Source organism: Dromiciops gliroides, chromosome 1 (assembly GCF_019393635.1).
Source record: "Dromiciops gliroides isolate mDroGli1 chromosome 1, mDroGli1.pri, whole genome shotgun sequence".
NCBI classification, from domain to species: domain Eukaryota; kingdom Metazoa; phylum Chordata; class Mammalia; order Microbiotheria; family Microbiotheriidae; genus Dromiciops; species Dromiciops gliroides.
Genome location: NC_057861.1, coordinates 737,071,678 through 737,091,769, shown reverse-complemented (window position 1 = coordinate 737,091,769; position 20,092 = coordinate 737,071,678). Strand labels below are relative to the sequence as shown.

The 20,092-nt window shown below is 40.1% G+C and overlaps 1 protein-coding gene across 24 annotated transcripts in view; it reads right to left on the bottom strand.

Annotated features, from left to right (window-relative positions):
* CADPS (calcium dependent secretion activator) overlaps positions 1-20,092 on the bottom strand; it is a 555,724-nt gene that overhangs the window by 240,651 nt on the left and 294,981 nt on the right. For all 24 annotated transcript variants that reach the window (XM_043978805.1, XM_043978803.1, XM_043978804.1 and 21 more), the window contains exon 7: positions 319-430. In XM_043978805.1, the coding sequence (XP_043834740.1) occupies positions 319-430 (112 nt within the window). The remainder of the gene's footprint in view (positions 1-318; positions 431-20,092) is intronic.

Genomic DNA, 20,092 nt, shown 5'->3' with positions numbered 1-20,092 from the left:
TCTCCCAAATTATGAAAAGATTATATGTGTTACCTCTGAAGGGAAATAGTCCAGCACATTTTGTCAAGTGCCTCTTTAGGGGATTAGGTCCCTCTTTGTTAGGCCTGTGGTGAACATCCTAGAAGGATTATTCCCAGCTACTGTCCCCTTTGCCAAGATGGTGAATCCTCTGTAGGACAAGGCTGGAAAACAATTCTTTGATGCTGCATGTGTTTTGGGTGGTGAGTAGGGAGAGAACAGTCATACATTCTCAGGCCATGAGGTCGCTGTTTTGGTGCCAAGGGCCAGCCCTCCTCCAGGTCCCTAACACATCCTTACCCGACCGAGTTCTTTGTCCTCCAAGGCCAGGACACCTGTGCTTTCAGTGAACAGCTTCACCTTTACAGCTGGCAGGGCGTGGCTTGTGGAGAAGTCACCTTGTGTCCCCCACCTGCAGACACAATCAGAGAGGGCAGTGTTTGAGATCATTTGTCACCTGACCCAGCTCCTGGGTGGCACTGTCTGTCACCCTTCTCCCATGAAAGCTGTAGGAGTAACAAAAGGTGTTAATTAACTTGTCAGACAAATGCAAGACAGATGCTCAGAAAGTTGCCACTGTTTTTGCAGCAAACTCTCAGGGATCATTTGGCTTGAATGTGAACTTGAGTTGGGAGAGAACTTTCCCCTTCCTATTTCCATGTGAAAATGTGTTCCAAAAAAGGCCCAACAGTCACTGGCATTTGCTAATTTATGCCACATGTTTTGAGGTTCAGATCATCTGGATACAGTTATCCTGAGGCAGCAATTGAGCCATTTGGTTTGCCTCAGCTCATGTTGTCCTTTAAAATTAAGTATTTATTTGGTGCTTGGAAGAGCTTTGGAGGTGAGAGTTGAGAAGGAGTATGTTTCAGGGAGTTTACTTCTGTTAAAATGAAGCTTGACACTATTTGAATAGCTGAAGAAAAATGACTGATTTTTATAGAGCCCTTGAATGTTTGCAAAGCGCTTTTAGCATATCTCATTTCAGCTTTACAGTAACTTTGTTTTTGTTTGTTTTTGCAGGCAATGAGGGTAAAGTGACTTGCCCATGGTCACACAGCTAGTAAGTGTCAAGTGTCTGAGGCCAGATTTGAACTCTGGTCCTCCTGAATCCAGGGCTGGTGCTTTAACCACTGCGCCATCTAGCTGCCCCTTCACAGTAACTTTGTAGGGACAGGGACTGGACCTATGATTTCATTAGGAAAGAAAATTCTTCACATGAGGAAAGTCCTTCTATTAATTCAGGTTGGCCCCTTCTCTACAATTTATCCTTCTTAGAGAGTGGCCAGGAATACTGAAAGGTTTAAGTGACTTGCCCAAAGGTACCCAGCCAGTGTGTGTCAGAGGAAAGAAATGAATCCAAGTCTTCTTGGTTCTAACCTCAGCTCTCTTTCTTTCCTTCCTTCCTTCCTTCCTTCCTTCCTTCCTTCCTTCCTTCCTTCCTTCCTTCCTTCCTTCCTTCCTTCCTTCCTTCCTTCCTTCCTTCCTTCCTTCCTTCCTTCCTTCCTTCCTTCCTTCCTTCCTTCCTTCCTTCCTTCCTTCCTTCCTTCCTTCCTTTGCAGTCTCTCATAATTAGTTCCTTGGCAGAGAACCCTGCTGAACCAGAACAATGTTTTCTCATACCCCCTCCCCTTGTTGATATGCATGTATTCACTGGTGCCAGTATCTATTTGAGATCAAGAATTGTTGCTGTTTGTCCTTAAGAAGACCATGACTTCAGGGTGATGTTATGACTTGCATTGAATTGGATTTAAGTGACAGAAGATGGAAAGGTCACCAACCACACTCTCTCCTCCAGAGCCATCTAGGTCCAGTGGCCAGATATATATCAGGACGATTGGAGATGGCCCTGGATGTTTGAAGGCAATTGGGGTTGTGACTTGCCCAGGGTCACACAGCTAGTAAGTGTCTGAGGTGAGATTTGAACTCAGGTCTTCTAGACTCCAGGGTCAGTGTGCCATCTAGTTGCCCTGAGGTTAGGAATATAAGCTTCGGGGCAGCTAGGTGGCACAGTGGATAGAGCACCGGCCCTGGAGTCAGGAGTACCTGAGTTCAGATCCGGCCTCAGACACTTAACACACACTTACTAGCTGTGTGACCCTGGGCAAGTCACTTAACCCCAATTGCCTCACTAAAAAAAAAAAAAAAAAAAAAAAAAAAAAAAAAAGGAATATAAGCTTCCTGAAGAAAGTGCTATATGTCCATGGTTAAGGGCATTTAGCTAAGTGCTCAGTATAGACATGTAAGCCCAATGTGCACATTGACTAAATGGCTGACAGCATGATATAGCCCAATTAGAAGACCTGGATTGAAGTCTAGGCTCTGCCACTAACTAGCTGTAGAATTTAAGATATATCACTTCAACTTTTTGGGCTTCAGCATTCTCTTTGGTAACAGGAAGGGATTAAATGAAATTCAATCAAACAAGCATTTGATTTTTGAACTTTTGTCAAGATATTTTGTTTTTATATGAGTAGGTGGTGGAGTGGGTAGAGCATGGAATATGGAGTCAGCAAAACCTGAGCTTAAATGAGGCCTCAGACACTTCACTAACCCCATGACTCTGACAAATCATTGGAACTTTCTGGATTTTGGCTAACCCTTTTCTAAAATGAAGATTTTGGACTCAATTGTCCTTTTGAGCTATAAATCTATAATCTATAATCCAAGAACTTCCCTTACTCAATGAGTCAGAGAAAGAATAGAAAAAAAGAAATAAAGAAGAATAAAAAAAAAAAAGAGAAGGGAGGGGCAGCTAGGTGGCGCAGTGAATAAAGCACCGGCCCAGGATTCAGGAGTACCTGAGTTCAAATCCTGCCTCAGACACTTGACACTTACCAGCTGTGTGACCCTGGGCAAGTCACTTAACTCCCATTGCCCCACAAAAAATGAAAAAAACAAAAAAAAAACCCACAAAAAGAGAAGGGAAAAAAGCTGTCCAACAGCACCATCAATTCATCAAACATGCCTGACAGTTCATGCAAGGATAACTCAGCCCATATCTTTGCAAAGAAAGAAGGGAGGGGTATTTTCATGTCTCCTCTTTTATTTAAGGTCATATAGCTCATAAGCAAAATTTGGTCTGAGAAATAGAGAAGCTCCAGGTTGTAAACAGCACAGAAGGGATTTTAGGCCAGGTCTTCAGTGTTATTTCCAACAATGGCATAATGAAATAATGAGATCATGTATATGAAACTATTGGAAAGTGTGATGTATTATACAAATATAAGGGATGATGTGACTATGGTGATGAAAATGAAATAACCTGGGACATTGTCTGGCTACAAGGACAGGGATGAATTTCTTATGGAAACTAAATTTGTTTAATCTTTGTAAATTTGTATAATCTTTGATCCATGGTCAGATTATTCTACAGGGTAATGGGCATGTGCACATAATTTATTCCTTTTTTTACTTCCTGCCGTGTGTGTCTCTGTGTGTGTGTGTGTGTGTGTGTGTGTGTGTGTGTGTTGAGGATAGAACTGAGAGAAGAGCAGCAATACAGTTCCAGGAGCCTCTACCCAGTGGGCTGGTTTCCTAGGGATTGTCTTTCCTGCTTTGGAGGAAACAGTCCAAACTGAATTTCTGGTGCCAAACACATTGGTACTCTAGTAATAATTTGACCAATGTTACTTAAGAATAGTGAAAATTGATCTGAGCCTCTGTTGTGGGTTCTTCATCTGGGACAAATAGGTTCACATCAGCTGGACTCAATTCAACCAGCTGGTGTCTGCTAAGAATCAGATGAGATCGATGACAGGCAATCTATCCATTGGAATAGGTTTTTTCCATGTTTCCTTTTTACATAGACCAATTTTGAGGTGTGATGTAAACTCTAAAGCCCATAACTATCCATCAGTAATGAAATGAAACTCTGCCACCCTAAGCCAGATTGGAATGAAAATGATTTATGCTTAGGTTAATTCAAGGACAAGGCCCCAGTACAGTTAGACAAGGTCATGGGAGGCATACAATGATATGTTCAAATAGGTAAATCAATACACATTTATTAAATGGACCAGGTGCTGTGTTAAGTACTTGAATATACAAAGAAAAGTGAATGACAATCCATGCTCACAAGGAGCTCACAATCTAGTCTGGGAGACAACATGTGAACAACTATGTACAAACAAGATGCATACAGGATAAATTGGAGAAAATGAACAGAGGGAAGGTACAAGAATTAAGGGGGGGGGTTGGTTGATGATTCATTGAATAAAGCCCAGGTCTCAGAATCAGGAGGACTTGAGTTCAAATTCTTTCTCAGGGGTAGCTAGGTGGCACAGTGGATAAAGCACCGGCCCTGGATTCAGGAGGACCTGAGTTCAAATCTGGCCTCAGACACTTGACACGTACTAGCTGTGTGATGCTGGGCAAGTCACTTAACCCTTATTGCTGCGCAAAAAAAAAAATTTAAAAAACCAAATTCTCAGACACTAGTTTGTGCTGCCTCAGTTGTTCAGTCATGTCTGACTCTCTATGACGCCATGCACCAAAGCAAAACATTACTATCCATGGGGTTTTATTAGCAAAGAACTGGAATGGTTTGCCATTTCCTTCTCTATCAGAATAAGGCAAATAGAGATTAATTGACTTACCCAGGGTCACACAGCTAATAAATTTCTGAGGTCAAATTTGAACCCAGACCTTCCTGACTCCAAGCCTAGCCCTCTATCCAGTGAGAACCACTTAGCTTCCCCCTTGAACACATCACCTAATCCTCATCTGTGAAGTGAGGATAATGATAGCACCTATATCACAAGGGTTGTTGTGAGGATTAAATTACTTAACATGTGTAAAGTACTTTGCAAACCTTAGAGCATTATATAAAGACTAGCTATCATCAATCGTCCTCATCCTCATCATTATTAAACATATTTTGTAGAAGGCAGAACTTTAGCTGTGACTTGAAAGAAGCAAGAGAATATAGGAGGCAGAGCTGAAGAGCGAGAGAATTCCAGACAAGGAGGACAGTCTGTGATGTGCAAAAAGCAACAATTAGGCCAATGTCACTGGATTACAGAATACATATGGGTTGGTCAAGTGTGAGATGCCCAGAAAGTTAGGAGGGAGCCAAATTATGAAAGGCTATGAATGCCAAACAGAAGATGTTCTATTTGATCCTGTAAGTGATAGCGAGCTATTGGAGTTAATTGAATAGGGGAATGATGTAGTCACATTTGGGCTTTAGGAAGATTGCTTTGATATCTGAGTGACGGATGGATTGAAGTTGGGAGAGACTAGAGGTAGGCACACCAAGAAAGAGGTAATGAAGGCCTGAACCAGTGTGTTGGCTGTGTGATTAGAGAGTAGCCCAGGCACAAGGTGATGAAGGCCTGCACTAGGGTGGTAGCAATGTCAGAGGAGAGAGAGGGGCATATTGAAGAGACATAGTGAAGGTCAAATACACAAGACTTGGGAAAAATTGGATGTAGTAGGTAAGAAATGACATTTAGGTTGGGAGCCTGGATGACTGGAAGAATGACGATGCCCTTGATAGTATAGGGAAATTCAGAGGAGGGGAGAGTTTTGGGGGAAAGAATAATGTGTTATTTTTGGACAGGCTGAGTTTAACTGTACAATAAGCACTTGGAAATGCATGGCTGGAGGTTTGGAGAGAGGTTAGGCTGGATGAGGAGATTTGAAAATCATCTTTGTTGAATGATGATAATTGAATCTATAGGAGCCAATGTGGTTGCCAATCAAAATAGTATAGAGGAAGAAAAGAATCAAGCCTAGGACAGAGGGGGGATGCACATAAGTAGTAGGTATGACTTGGATGAAGAACCAGCAAAGGAGATTTAAGAAGGAGTTAATTTTAAAATTAAGTAAGTTGGTAAGTTTGGAGAGAACGATTTTGGTTGAATGATGAGATCTCGAGCCAGACTGTGGAAAGTCCAGAAGAGAGTGAAAGGAAAGCAACTAGTCTAGATGGCCTTTTAAAATCATTTTTCCATAAGAGAGAGAAGATGTTTGGGGTGATAGCCTATGGGGATCGATGGATCAAGAGAGGCTTTTTGGAGGTTGTGGGAGACATGAGTATGGGCATGTAGGGAAGTTAGGCAGGACCGAAGCAGCCAGTAATCAGAGAGAGGTAAAAAGCTAGAGAGTAGAGATGATAAAGAGGACAATCTATTGGAGACGAAGGGATGGAATCAGATCACTTATGGATAGAAAGGGGTTTGCCTTGACAAGGAAAAGAGAGAGGGGTGAAGGAGAATAATGTCAGAATACATCTGAATGATGTGAGATGAAAAGAAAGAGAGAAGAAAGATAGAGAGCTCTCTGTGGATGGCCTTAATTTTTTCACTCAGCTTTGATTTTGGGATGCCAGCAAGTCTCTTAACATATTCAGCCAAAGTGTTTTACCTTGATATCTTTATATACTCAATGTTTCTCATCTGGAGGAGAGGACACCAAGACATTTGTAATTATTGTCTTCTTCTAAAACTCAATTTGACATGTAGACTAAAGTTTGAAGCCTCCAATCTTTTTTTCTTGGTACACTTGAATAATTTTTACATTTATTGAGGCCAAATGACACCTTGATCTCATTGAAGAAAGATTCTACTTGATAAAATTAGTGTTTAATGTGTTTCTTATAATTTGATTTTAACTGTAGTCATAATAAAGTATTTTTGTTTGACTTTCTCTTTAATGTGGAAATCATTCAGTTCTATTTAGTAGTGATAATGGATTTAAAGCTATGTAGAACCATAACAGATCTCAACTGCCTCCCTCTTCAGAGATTTATTATAGTGACACAAGCTGTGACTGCTCTATATAAAGGACAGTGCATATAACTGGTTTATATTTGGTGGAAATGCTGGTGTTTCCTATCTTTTGATAGTAAATATGTCTGAGAGGAAACTGGTAAAGTACTTCGCTATTAGTTTATGTGTCACTATAAGACAATAATTATGGGTCTTAATAAGTAATACGGGGTAATTATATCTATATATTATTATATATTAATTATTCTATAATTATTAATTATGGCTCTACCCACTCCTTTCCAGTTTTTCAGAGAAACCAAAGTTTCAATCCCTTTCCTTGACCTAACTGTTCTGTCATTTATAATGTAAAATTGACCAATTTTCTATTTCTCATTTCATCTAACTTGCTTTTTTCATTTTATTGGCCTTCTTGTGACCATAGGGATGAATAAAAATTTTTCACATCTTTTTTCAGGGTTTCTCTCTCTCTCTTTTTTTTTGGTGAGGCAGTTGGGGTTAAGTGACTTGCCTAGGGTCACACAGCTAGTAAGTGTTAAGTGTCTGAGGCCAGATTTGAACTCAGGTCCACCTGACTCCAGGGCCAGTGCCACCTAGTTGCCCCTAGGGCTTCTCTCTTTTGGTTTATTTATCAAGTTTCTATAGTCAAGTTTGTGACTGATGTTCAAGTGTTTATTTTATCCTTTGTGCTTTTTAAAATCCTAATAATTCCTTAATGTTAGCTTTCAATAGCTAATTAAGGCAATTCAGAAATTTTAGCATATTTTTGTTCTCTGGATCCTGTTCTTGTTTCTTTTTTTGTTTCCTTTAATTAGGCAATATGGCACTGAAGTTTCCCACTGAGCTTAAAAGCTAGGTGTTGATATAATTTTACATTGCTTTTTTTTTTACATATCTCTAATAACTTTCTCAAGTCACTTTGCCATGGTAGTGACATAACTCTTATTAGTATTCATTATTGTTGTTCTTGTTGAAACCTGATAATAATCAGTTTGGATGACAGAGGGCTCTTTCCCCAAGTAACGTGCATCAATGTTAAAAAAGATGTTCCTTTCTTGCTCATCTCAGAATACTTTCTGTTATTTTAGGCCAAGGGGAAGAATTTTAAACTAATTGATTAACCCATCCCACATATTGATAATCAGAAAAAAGTATGATGTCTCCCATTTATCTTTTCCTCAACAAAATTAAACAGAACTGGATCTTTTTTACTAACTTTTGGTCACCTGGCTCATTCCAGCTAGAGTCAGTTAACGTTGATTGATTTCAGATCTCATTCCCTTAGCCTCATTTTAAGCCCACTGGTTCTTGCTGTTGTTCAAGCTTCTAATTTTAGATTTACTTCACAGGTTAAACATGTTTCAAAAACACTTTGACAAATGCAGCAAAAAATCATCCAAAAAGTTATCAAAATATGTGGTTTTGGATGGAGAAATATATCTATAAGCTCATCTATTTTGCACCAGAGTTCCTTTTTCTTCCCTCTCTGTACCCATTAATTGCTTTTTTTTTCTGTGCTATTGGCTTTGGCTATTGAGATGAATACATGTTCTTAATGGCTTCCTACAACAGTAATGATATTGAACTTTAATCAGAAAAAATCAGGGGTTGATAATGTTGGTTGCAAGCAAAATTGAAAGAGCCAAATGGATGTTCTTGGTGCATGAGGAAGAGAAAGCAAAGGGGGCCAGCAGGAGTAGGGAATCAAGTTCAAAGGGCCATTAAAGAGGTGAAAATTCTCACACTTCAAGAAACTGGTGGTTTTGAATGAATACTTTGTAGGCTACAGAGTAGCTGATATTCAGGTTCAGTATTACACTTAGTATACAAGTGGGACTTTTGGTAAGTCCCTTAACCTATATTTCCTCATCTGTAGAATGACCAGGTGGAACAAGATGTTTGCTAAGATCCCTTTAACCTCAAACTCTAGGATTTCGTGCTTCTTTATAGCTTTCAGTCCTATGACAGCTTGTGAGGCAGTCAAAGATGGGTGATTGCAGTGTTAACCACAGGGAAAGACTTTCACATAGGTACTGCCATTGCTCTTTTCAACCATAATTACTGATGAGGAGAGCAGAACTATCAAGCTCACCAGCTTGAAATATGAATAATTAATGTATATTGATCTGCATATGATATTTATATGTAAATACAGATATTGATTGTGTGAGTTGCACTATAGATCAGGGTTCTTTACTACTATACCACAGTTTGTTTGTTTGTTTGTTTGTTTTGCAGGGCAATGAGGGTTAAGTGACTTGCCTAGGGTTACACAGCTAGTAAGTGTCAAGTGTCTGAGGCCAGATTTGAATTCAGGTCTTCCTGAATCCAGGGCTGGTGCTTTATTCACCATGTAGCTGCCCCAGCACTGTTGTTATTGTTAAGCAGTCATGTCTGACTCTTTGTGATCCCATCTGATATTTTCTTGGCAAAGAAACTGGAGTGGCATGCCATTTCTGTTCCCAATTTATTTTAAAAATGAGAAAACTGAGGCAAACAGGGTCAAATGACTTGCTAGTAAGTGTCTGAAGCCAGATTTGAACTTAGAATGATAAGTCTTCCTGACTCCACTCTATCTACTGCGCCACCTATCATACCACTGTACTACTTAAGAAACTTATTTAAGACACACTAAACTTACTATCTGTTGAGAGTGACATTTATAATTCTCAAATATCTACTTGTTGTTCTAAGCCAGAACCAAATGAGAAACAAAGTTGTACTGTACAGTAGGATGTATTACAATGTAGGCAGAGGGATATGCACAGCTCTGTCCTCCCCACATTCCAAGTTCTTTATGGTACAGTGAGAGACAGAATAACTTCTCTTAGTTCATATCTTGGAGAATAGAGCTTATGACAGATGTGCGTAGGACAGAAGCAAGGTGTAGGTCTGGTTTTACCACTGATGAGGTGTGGGCAGAAGTGGAGTGCTATGAAACAAACACTAGAATTGGAATTATGGGACCTGAGACTTTGGCTCTACCATTTGCTATCTTTCTGATCTCAACCAAGTTGCACACTTCTCTGTAAAATAAAGAAGTTATATTAGATTTCCTCTACCATTCCTCTAACATTCTAGCAATATGTCAATGACCATCCCCAAATTTTCCTGGCTTTAAAAAAGCTTTCACTGCATCATGTCATATCCTTAAGCTACCATCTTGCATATCTCCTCTCCTCAGCCAAACTCCTAAAAATAAATATGGGTAGATTAGAAAAGCATTAACTAAGCACTTAAATGGCAGGCACCATGCTAAGAGTTGAGAATACCAATAAAAGCAAAAAGAAAGACAATTCTTGCTCTCAGGGAGTTTACATTCTAATGGGGGAAGACTATACATAAAAGAGAGCTGAAAAATGGGAGGAAGGGGTCTCAGAGGCTGAGCTGGGTGAGAAGTGAGCATGCCTAGTATGGATAGTTCCTCAAACGGATGTTCTAGGGAGGAACTCACTAACTTGAGGGATTGCCATGTGAGGAGGACCACTGTGGGCACCATTTCCTACACTTCTTTTCCTGTCCTTCACTTCTCAATGCTTTGCGATTTGCACTCTGACCTCAGCCATCTCTAAGCTAAATCCGAATCCTCCTGAGTTAGTTATCTTGTAACTGCCAAATCTGATGACCGTTTCTTAGTTCACATAATTTTCAACCTTTCAGACACTTTGGATCACTCTCCTCTCTGGCTTTCCATGAAATCTCCTGATTCTTACCATACTTGTTCAATGAGTCCTCCTGAGTTTCCTTTGCTGGTTTATCATCCATAGCAAGAAAATAATCATTTATTAAGCAGTCACTATTTACCAGACACTATAGTAAGTACTGGGAATAGAAATAGACAAGTAAAATTTCAATCCCTGTCCTCAATGAGCTTACATTCTAATGGCAGAGATAACATACTAAAGGAAACTAAAAAGTGTGTATGTAGATAGAGAGACAATACCCGCACAAAGGCAGATGCGGAAAGAAATCTGGTCGTATTATACCACCAAACATGGAATGTACTCCAAAACTCTGTCATGGGCCCTCATGTCTCCTCTCTCTATATTATCTTTCTTGGTAACTTCAGTAGCTTCTATGGGTTTAATTATGTTGCTTATGCAGATCACTAATAGATCTATCTTGTCCCTGTCTCTTTTGAGTTCCAAACCCACATTATCACCTACCCATTAGACATTTTGAACCAGAGATCTCATAGACACCTCAAACTCAGCATTCCCAAAATAGAGTTTATTTACCCCATGTGCTCTTTCCCTGCCTTAACCAAATCCCAAACATCTACCAAATTTCCCTATTTCTACCAAGGTAACAGCTTGTCTTTTAATTTACCAGGTTCATAATCTCAGTGCTACCCATGACTCCTCCCAGATAGCCAATCAGTTGTCAACTTTGACTGTTTCTATCCCTACAGAATCTTTCCGGTCTGATGTATTCCTCTAATCACACAGCTGCCACATTGGTTCAGGTCTTCATCACCCCCTCCAGGATTATTTTAGTGTCTTCTTAATTGGTCTCTCCTCTTCACACACAAGTTTTACCTTAAGCACAGATCTGAGTACATCACTCTCCTTACTTTATAAACTTTTGTTGGCTCTCTCTTGCCTCCAGGATCAAACCACTTTTGTTATTGTTGTTGGTTTTAATGTTCCTTCAAAAGTGGTGCAGCCAGGTAGCACAATGGATAGAACCAGGAAGACCTGAGTTCAAATATGGCTTTAGACCATTACTAGCTGTGTGACCACCCTGGGCAACTCATCTGCAAAATGGGAATAACAATAATCCCTATCTTCCAGGGTTGTTGGGAGCATAAAATGAAATAATAATTGTAAAGTCCTTAGTGCAGTGTCTGGTATATAGTGTTATTTAAATGTTATCTATTATTATTATCATCATCTTGGTCTCCAGATTTTTTATTACTCACCTTGTCACATTATACTGTCCAGCAAAATTGTCCTTTGTTCCTCCTACAAAGGACTTCATCTCCCACCTACATATTTGCTCTGCTTATGTCTCATGCCTGGAATGCCTTCCCTTCTCACCTCCATCTCAGAGAATCCTTCTCTTTCTTTAAAATTGCAGCTCCATACCACCTTCTATATGAACTGCTAGTTTCCTCTCTCCCTAACTACTCTTAATTTAAATACCTTGTTTTTCCTCATTCTCTCTAAATATGTCAAAAATAGACATATATATAAATATTTACATATATACATACTCATGTATGTGTTCAAAAACCTTAGTATAGTTTTAAATTGTAATAACTTCAGAATTTTAAGAGTAACAAACTTATTGAAATGATATTTAAAAGGTCAATTATTTGAAATGTTGAAATACTGATATATTGCTTATTAGAACTCAGTACATCCACTGTCTTGTGCTGTATGTCACTTTTGGAAACTTTTGAACTTTGTAAAACCTTTCCTCAATTGCTCTATTCTCTTAATAGATTATCAGCCTTTTGAAATTAGGGATGAATCTATTACTTGAATTTGTACCGCCAGCATGTGGTGCATTGGAGGGGTTAAGTAGATGCTTATTGATGGATTGATCTTATGACATTGGACAAGTCACTCCATCATTTCAGGTCTCAGTTTACTAGTCTGGAAAATGAGGAAGGGCTAGGGTTGGATGTTCTCTAAAGTCCTGTCCAGTGTTAATATGGTGCTATAGAGAGAATTCAACATTTGGGGTCAAAGGTCTTGGTTTCCATCTGAAGCTCTGCCTCTGACTCTCTATGGAACCTTGGGAAAATCACTTAACCTCTGCAAACCTCAGTTTCTTCATCTGTAAAAAGGGAGCAGGACTTCAAAGATCTCCTCTAGCCCTAAATTCATGATCCATGATTCTCTGATATCACTTGACTCCTTGTAAAACAATCTTTGGGACAAGGGTCTTTCTGATATACTGTGTATGTATGTGCAGTATACCTCTGGGTAGACAGGCACAAGATTATTTTGTGATTTCTTAAGAGAAAACTCATTTAACTCAACAAACATTTGGTATGGATCTACTGCTTCACAGTCTTTGGGTTAAGAGGATGAGAAGCCGTTCCTTCAACTATAAAATTGAAATAAGAATGGCATATATATGTATATTAATTTCCTCCCCAACAAACTCCTGTGGCTCCCTGTTGTCTCCATGATTAAATAACAAATCCCATTTGATTTTTAATGCTGGTGATAAACCGGTCCCTTGCCACTTTTCTCCTCTTCTTACACCTTGTTCTTTCATGTGCCCTGTCTTTCTTGCTGTTCCTTATACAAGACAGCAGATTCTGCATATTTGCTGGGGGTTTCTCATCCCTCAGCTTTCTCTCTCCACCTTCTGGCTTCCTTCAAGACTCAGCTAAAACCCCACTTTCTGCAAGAAGCTTCTTGTGGTCCCTCTTACTGCTAGGGCCTTCCCTCTGAGATTGCATCCATTTTACTCTATATCTATCATTTTAGCTCTCTCATTTGATTGTAAGCTCCTTGAGGGCAGGGACCATTTTTTGTCTCAGTTTCCTCAACTGTAAAATAGGGATAATAATAGCACCCACAAGGTTGTTGTTGCCCAGGGTCATACAGCTACTAAGGATTGGAGGCTGGATTTGAACTCGAGTCTTCTTGGCTCTTGGTCTAGCTCTTTATTCACTATACGACCTAGATGCATATGGGTCCATTTTTTACACCGGTTGTCAAAAGGTGCAGCTGTGGGGAGGGGCAGCTAGGTGGTGCAGTGTATAAAGCACTGGCCCTGGATTCAGGAGGATCTGAATCTGGATCAAATCAGGCCTCTGACACTTGCAACTTACTAGCTGTGTGACACTGGGCAAGTCACTTAACCCTCATTGCCCTGCCAAAACAAACAAACAAATGAAGAAACAAACAAACAAAAAAGAAAAGGTGCTGCTGGAAACAATGGTCTAGGTGACCTCCCTTAAGTTACACAACATCATTATCACTAGGAAATAAGTGCGAGAAGATGGAAAGATTTCTTTGGGTCCCAGCAACTTTTAAAGTCACAGAACATTACTTGTGTAGCTCAATTGCTTTCTGAGATGAAACCTTATATCTGGGGGATGTTTAGGAAGATGAGACATGAATGTTCTTTGGGGAAAGTAGGGAAAAAATACCAGGGAGAATCAACCTTGTACTGCGTATTTCAATAGCATCTGCTTGATAGCAGTCATATCTCTGTTTACTATGGAAAGCCCCTTATTTGCTGAAACATTCCCTGACCATATGTTGTCAACAAATGTTGCTAACCAAATACAAACAGTAATTTTCATTAGGTTTCCCCCCCTGTGAACAACAACAACAAAAAAACCATTAGTCACAAAGGGAATAAACCTTCCTTGGTGACGGCAAACACAAGTGCCAACCCTTTGACAACACAGTGATGCTGATGAATGCATACTCAAGAAGGCCAAAAAAACCATCCACTTAAGGGAAATAGGGACACTTGGAGAACTGGATTGAGGGAAGGTTGGTACTGGGGAATGATGTCAGGGGTTGCCATGGTGATGTTGCTCAGCACAAGGCCATCATTCATTGCCATTGGTGGATGATTGGTAGTCACTCAAAGTTAGACAGTCTTGGCATGCTGGGTGTTGACAATTAACTTCAGCTGGGCAGAAGTGCTGTTCTCTTTACTGGAAAGTGTCCCTGTTGCTAAGAAGAAAAGTTAATGATGGCCCAGGGACAACGGAATTAAACCCTTAGAGGTTGTCCTTTTATGTGGTTGTTGGCATGATCTTTTTCTCCAAGTGAAGCAATTGGGCCGCCCCATTGTGTGTGTTTCATCAAAACTAATTGATAGGGGGTTTGGTTGAATTAATGAGTCTGAAAACCAGAGCTCCCTCTTATCTACATAAATGAGACATTTGCTTCATAGAAATTGTGTTTCCTGGGAGCCAGAGTGTTAAGGGTTTTAGTTCTTTGGTCTTTTCATTTTCAAACCAGACATTGGTTCTGTTGTGGGGATAGAGTTGCTTTTTTTTTTTTTTTTTTTTTTTTACCCCTGTTTATGAGGAAGGCTTGAAGAAAAACTTATAGAGACTGAATAATAATGATAGTGTATAGTCACGTAGCATTTTAAGGTTACAAAGTGCCTTTTCTTGGTAAAAAGAGTACTGATTGTGTAGACAGAAGACCTGGGTTCAAATCCCTTGAAAGCACCTTGGATGCTTTACTGCCTGTGGGATTTTGGGCAAGTCACTTAATGGGCCTTCTTCAACTATAAAATGAGGAGGTCAGATTTAAGAGCCTCCATGGTCTATGCTCTTCATCCCAACCCAGTGAAGTCAGTAATAAAAGTATTATTATCCTTATGTTACAAATGGAGACATTAACAATAACAATAATTAGCTATTTATTATATTATTGTAATATATTTCTGTATCAGGCAGCTAGGTGGCACAGTGGATAGAGTGCGGGCCTTGGAGTCAGGAAGGCTCTTCTTCCTGAGTTCAAATCTGGCCTCAGAAACTTACTAGATGTGTGACTTCGGACAAGTCATTTAACCCTGTTTGCCTCAGTTTCCTCATCTGTAAAATGAATTGGAGAAGGAAATGGCCAAGATAACCCCAAATGGGGTTGCGAAGAATCAGATACCACTAAAATGACTGAATAACACCAATGACATTGTTGTATTTTATTGTGATATTATTGTAACATATTGTGTTGTTATATATTAACTGAGGGGGCAGCTACTTGGCACAGTGGATAAAGCACCAGCCCTGGATTCAGGATTACCTGAGTTAAAATCCAGCCTCAGACACTTGACACTTACTAGCTGTGTGACCCTGGGCAAGCCACTTAAACCCTATTGCCCCACAAAACAAAACATATATAATATAAATGTATAATATATTAATAATATATATAATAATATATAATTAACAACAATAATCATTGATAATAATTATAGCATTTAAATAGTGCTCTTGGGTTTGCAAAGAGCTTTTTGGCTCTTTTGATCCTTACAACATTCCTGGGAAGTAGGTGGTATTATTATCTTTATGTTATAATGAGGAAACTGAGGCTTACGAATGTGATATGAGGACCAGTGCTTGCTGAACTGTGTCGCCACCTAGTGGCCGTAGAGGCTAAACACTTATGAGATTGCCCATTTAGCTCCAAAAATGACCTTACAGCTTCTAGGGTTAGAACAGACCTCAGAGGTCACTTAATCCCACCCTTTCACTTTTTTTTTTTAACAGATTAGAAAACTAAGGCCTGGGGACATTGTGTGACTAGCCAAAAGTTACACAGACAGTAAGTCAAGCCAGGAAATGAAGGATCCTTCTGATCATCATTCTCCAGTACACCTCATTGTCTTGCTCATGGTCACCTGGCCAGGAAGTGTCAAAGCCAGGACTTTGACCACGTGTAAGGCTCTAACCTGAGTGGTGCCTGCTTTCTCCAGCTTCCCTAATCCTGACCACAAACCTCCCCTTTCTCATCAGCCTCACTGGGCTCTTTGGGGGAGTACAGAATGAGCCCCAGAACCACAGAAATGACCTTAAAGGTCATTTGGTCAAACCTATGTGCAAAAAAGATAATAACAATAGCCCACATTTATGTAGCGCCCTAAGGTCTGCAAAGTGCTTTACATGTATTGATCTGGCAGAGGTCGAGTGACGTGCTCAATGTCCCTCGCCAGCATGTGTTTGAGACAAACTCTGTCTTCACATCTTCTCCTGACTTTGGACCTAGAGCTCTATCTTCCTCCGTACCAGCTAGCTCCAAATAAGATGTCTTTGTATATCTAGGAAAAATGGCAAGCCTGTTTCTTTGTGGAACATATTCCTAATAAAGTAGGAGGACTCCCAGCTAGTCCCAAGAATTCTCTATGTGATCAGTGGCTCCAAATGCCCCTATATGTTTTTTGGGGGGTGGGGACAAAGAGGAAGAATGTGAATAAACAATTGAATGAATGCATGAATAAAAAAGCATTAAGATTTATTTATCTGTTTACCATATGCCAAGCAGCCAGACATCCAAAAACAAAAGCAAAGACTGCCCCAGACCTCAAGGAGATTATGGGGAGTAGAGCTTAGGTTGGCTACTTTGGTCTGTGAATTTTACTGATAAGGAGGGGTTGGGAAGTTCATTCACACACCCCTTCCAGAAGCAACAGTAGGGTTGACATGACTAGGATTCCTGAACTGTCTATAAAGAGTTGGGTGGGGAGAGACTGTTGGAAAAGTGGAGAAGATAATTTGTGAACCATGATGATGTTTATCATGCCCTGTCTTCTGCATGCTTCCCTCATTTGCCATGTTCCTGTTCAAACTCAACATTTGCCCCTCAGGCGATCCATTCTTTAAAGACAGAAATGTCCCATCATGTGAAGCTACACAACATAATACACTTGTTAGAGTGTAAGCTTCTTGAGGTCAGGATCTGAATTTTTTTTTTTTTGCCTTTTTTATATCCTCAGGACTTAGTATGGTGTCTTTCACATATTATGGACTTATTAAATGCTTGCTGATTTAACAAATATTCAGTTTGCATTTTGCTATCCAGAAAATAAAGCAAAAAGCAGTTGATTTGGAGCTGTTGAAATGAGAAAGTATCATAGCTTGAATCACATTGGAGACTCAGGTGCCTATTTTGCCAAAGGAAAAGCAGGACACCTCAACAGGTATGAATTCTGAAGGTTGAGAACCAAAAGCGTTCCTGACCTGGTAAAGGCCTGGAGTATCTGTCTAAGCTCTCCAATAAACATCATCCACATAACCCTAGGCCAATTCAGGCATCCAAGCCTTCTCAAGTCTTTCAGTGCTGGGGCCTTTCCAGGGAAAACCCTAACAACATAGAAATAACCTCATCAGCACCTAGCTGGTATCAAACCTCCGCTCATCGAGGTCGTAATTGAGAATGAGATTCTGGGCTGCACCAATTACAACAACACATCACTACCTTCAACAGCCATGGCATCTTTTCACTGAACTCTCTCTCTCTTTTTTTTTTTTTTTTTGGTGAGGCAATGGGGGTTAAGTGACTTGCCCAGGGTCACACAGCTAGTAAGTGTTAAGTGTCTGAGGCCGGATTTGAACTCAGGTACTCCTGACTCCAGGGCCATGCTCTATCCACTACGCCACCTAGCTGCCCCTTCACTGAACTCTCAACCGGGAACAGACCCCCAGAGACAATGCGTATCATCCAGTCTATTCAGGGCAGTGAACTCATCCAAGCATCCATCCTGGTTTTGTTACATCTACCAGCAGACACTGACATAAGGGATTATGGAGCCTTTTCTTAAATCACATAGGAGAAAAGAGCAGGCTTCTTCCATGGATGCCATGCCTCCTTCCCTCTATCAGAAAACGAAAGTTCAGAACAATAGATCCTTGCTCCTGGATTTCTAAGGGTCTTCCCAAGTAGAGGCCTGGCTGCACATACTGAAATATCCTTTTTCCTTCATTATTTAACATTCACATGAAACTGCGGGAAGACGTAAGAACTACAGACTCTCAAGGACGAGATGAGGCTATTGTTTTTAGAACAATGGCATTCACTGGGGATTTTAGGTATTGGATCAAGGTAGTGGTTTCTAAACTGTTTGTAGAAGCATATCCCTTTTGTACCAAAAAATTGTCAAGATCCCCAATGCTTTCCCTAAAACAAACTATGCAAATAATTTCCTTACCTCACATTTTACTTAAATATATTTTAAAATCTATTAAAATTTTTATAATAGCACACAAATGTTAGGCGTACATTAAATAGAAAGTATATAATAAATAATCACTGTGATACATTCATTGTTTAATGTCTTAGGATGTTGGGATCAAAGGTTTGGAGATGACTTGCTCAAGATCAAATAGTAAGTGGCCAAGCCAGGTTTTGAAACCACTTTTTAAAGCTAGGATTTATATAGCACCTTAAGGTTTACAAAGTACTTTACAAATATTATTTTATTTGATGCTCACAAAACACTGGGAAGTAAGTGCAATTATGATTTCCATTTTACAAAGGAGGAAACTAGAGCAGATAGAAGTTAAGTGACTTGCCCAGGGTCATACAGCTAGTAAGTATTTGAGGCTGGATTTAAACTCAAGTTTTCCTTACTCTAAGCCCAGTATTCCTTATACCATTTAACTGCCCTATATCATTATCCCCTATACCATTTGACTGCCCTATATCATAATCCCTTATAGCATTTAACTGCCTCTGACCTTGAATTCAGCAATCTTCCTATTTTTGGTCTACCAAATGTAAAGAAGAAACTGATTGTGGTTGACCCTCTGAATCTTGACATTTCCATGCTAGTAAGTGTTACCTACCTGGGACCAGGGGTGAGGGAAAGACCTGGGGTTGTTGCTTTGCCCCAGAGCTGAAGGCTTGAACAGGACTTTGACCATCCAGGATCAGGTTTCTTCTTCAACCCCTTGGGGATGTAAGAACAGGGACTAAGGCATGGTGGACCACACTGGAAAGACCCTGTAGTATGGTCTCATCTCTGGAGAGCCTCCTTGGTCCTTGTGTCCACACAGGGGATGGTATGGGCTCTGTCTTCCACCTGATGCAGGGCAGTGATGTGGCAGGCATTAAGATGCATCACTGCCGTAAGTACTCATCCCAACCTCCTCCCTCTGCATCTGGTACCTCTGCAGAGAGCCGTAGGAGGGAATGAGTGCCCAGGCTGTACATGGCAGGGAAGTGGTGGTGAGGGTAGATCATCCACATTTCATTCTCCATTCCCATTGCTGGAGCCCTGGCCCACTCACTGCCAATGGCCTGGTGACAGAGAGGGTTCCCCTCATCTCCCTCACCCCACCTTTCTGCACCATGTGAAGGAAATTCAAGTTGCTAGTCTTGATTCTGCCATCTTCTACTTAAGCTTTCTTTTCACTGAAAAAAGGGAATGAATTTATATTGTGGTTGTCTTCAAAAACAGTAAATTTGACCACTGCTTCATGCCCTCAACCCAAAGTGGGAATAGTGTGCTCCTCTGGGGGAATGCACATTATAGTTTGCATAACTATAGATCAAGGTAGCAGTTCTCAGACTTTTTGGTCTCAAAACTCCTTTATACTCTTAAAAATTATCTATGATTCAAAGGTCTTTTGTTTACATTATCTATAAATTGATATTTACTTGATTAGAAATCAAAGCATCTTAGTATTTTTGTGCAAATAGTATTGACCCATGAAAGGGTCTCAGGGACCTCCATTTGTCCTTGGACCACACTTTGAGAACAGCTGGATTAAAGCATCAAAGAAATTATTGAAATCATGAAAGCAAAAATCTATGTACAAGCACAGTTCAACACAATTCAATTCAACAAACATTTAAGTGTGTGCTAGAAGTCACTTCATTTTTCAGTGCCCTAGGGAACTCTCTTAGACT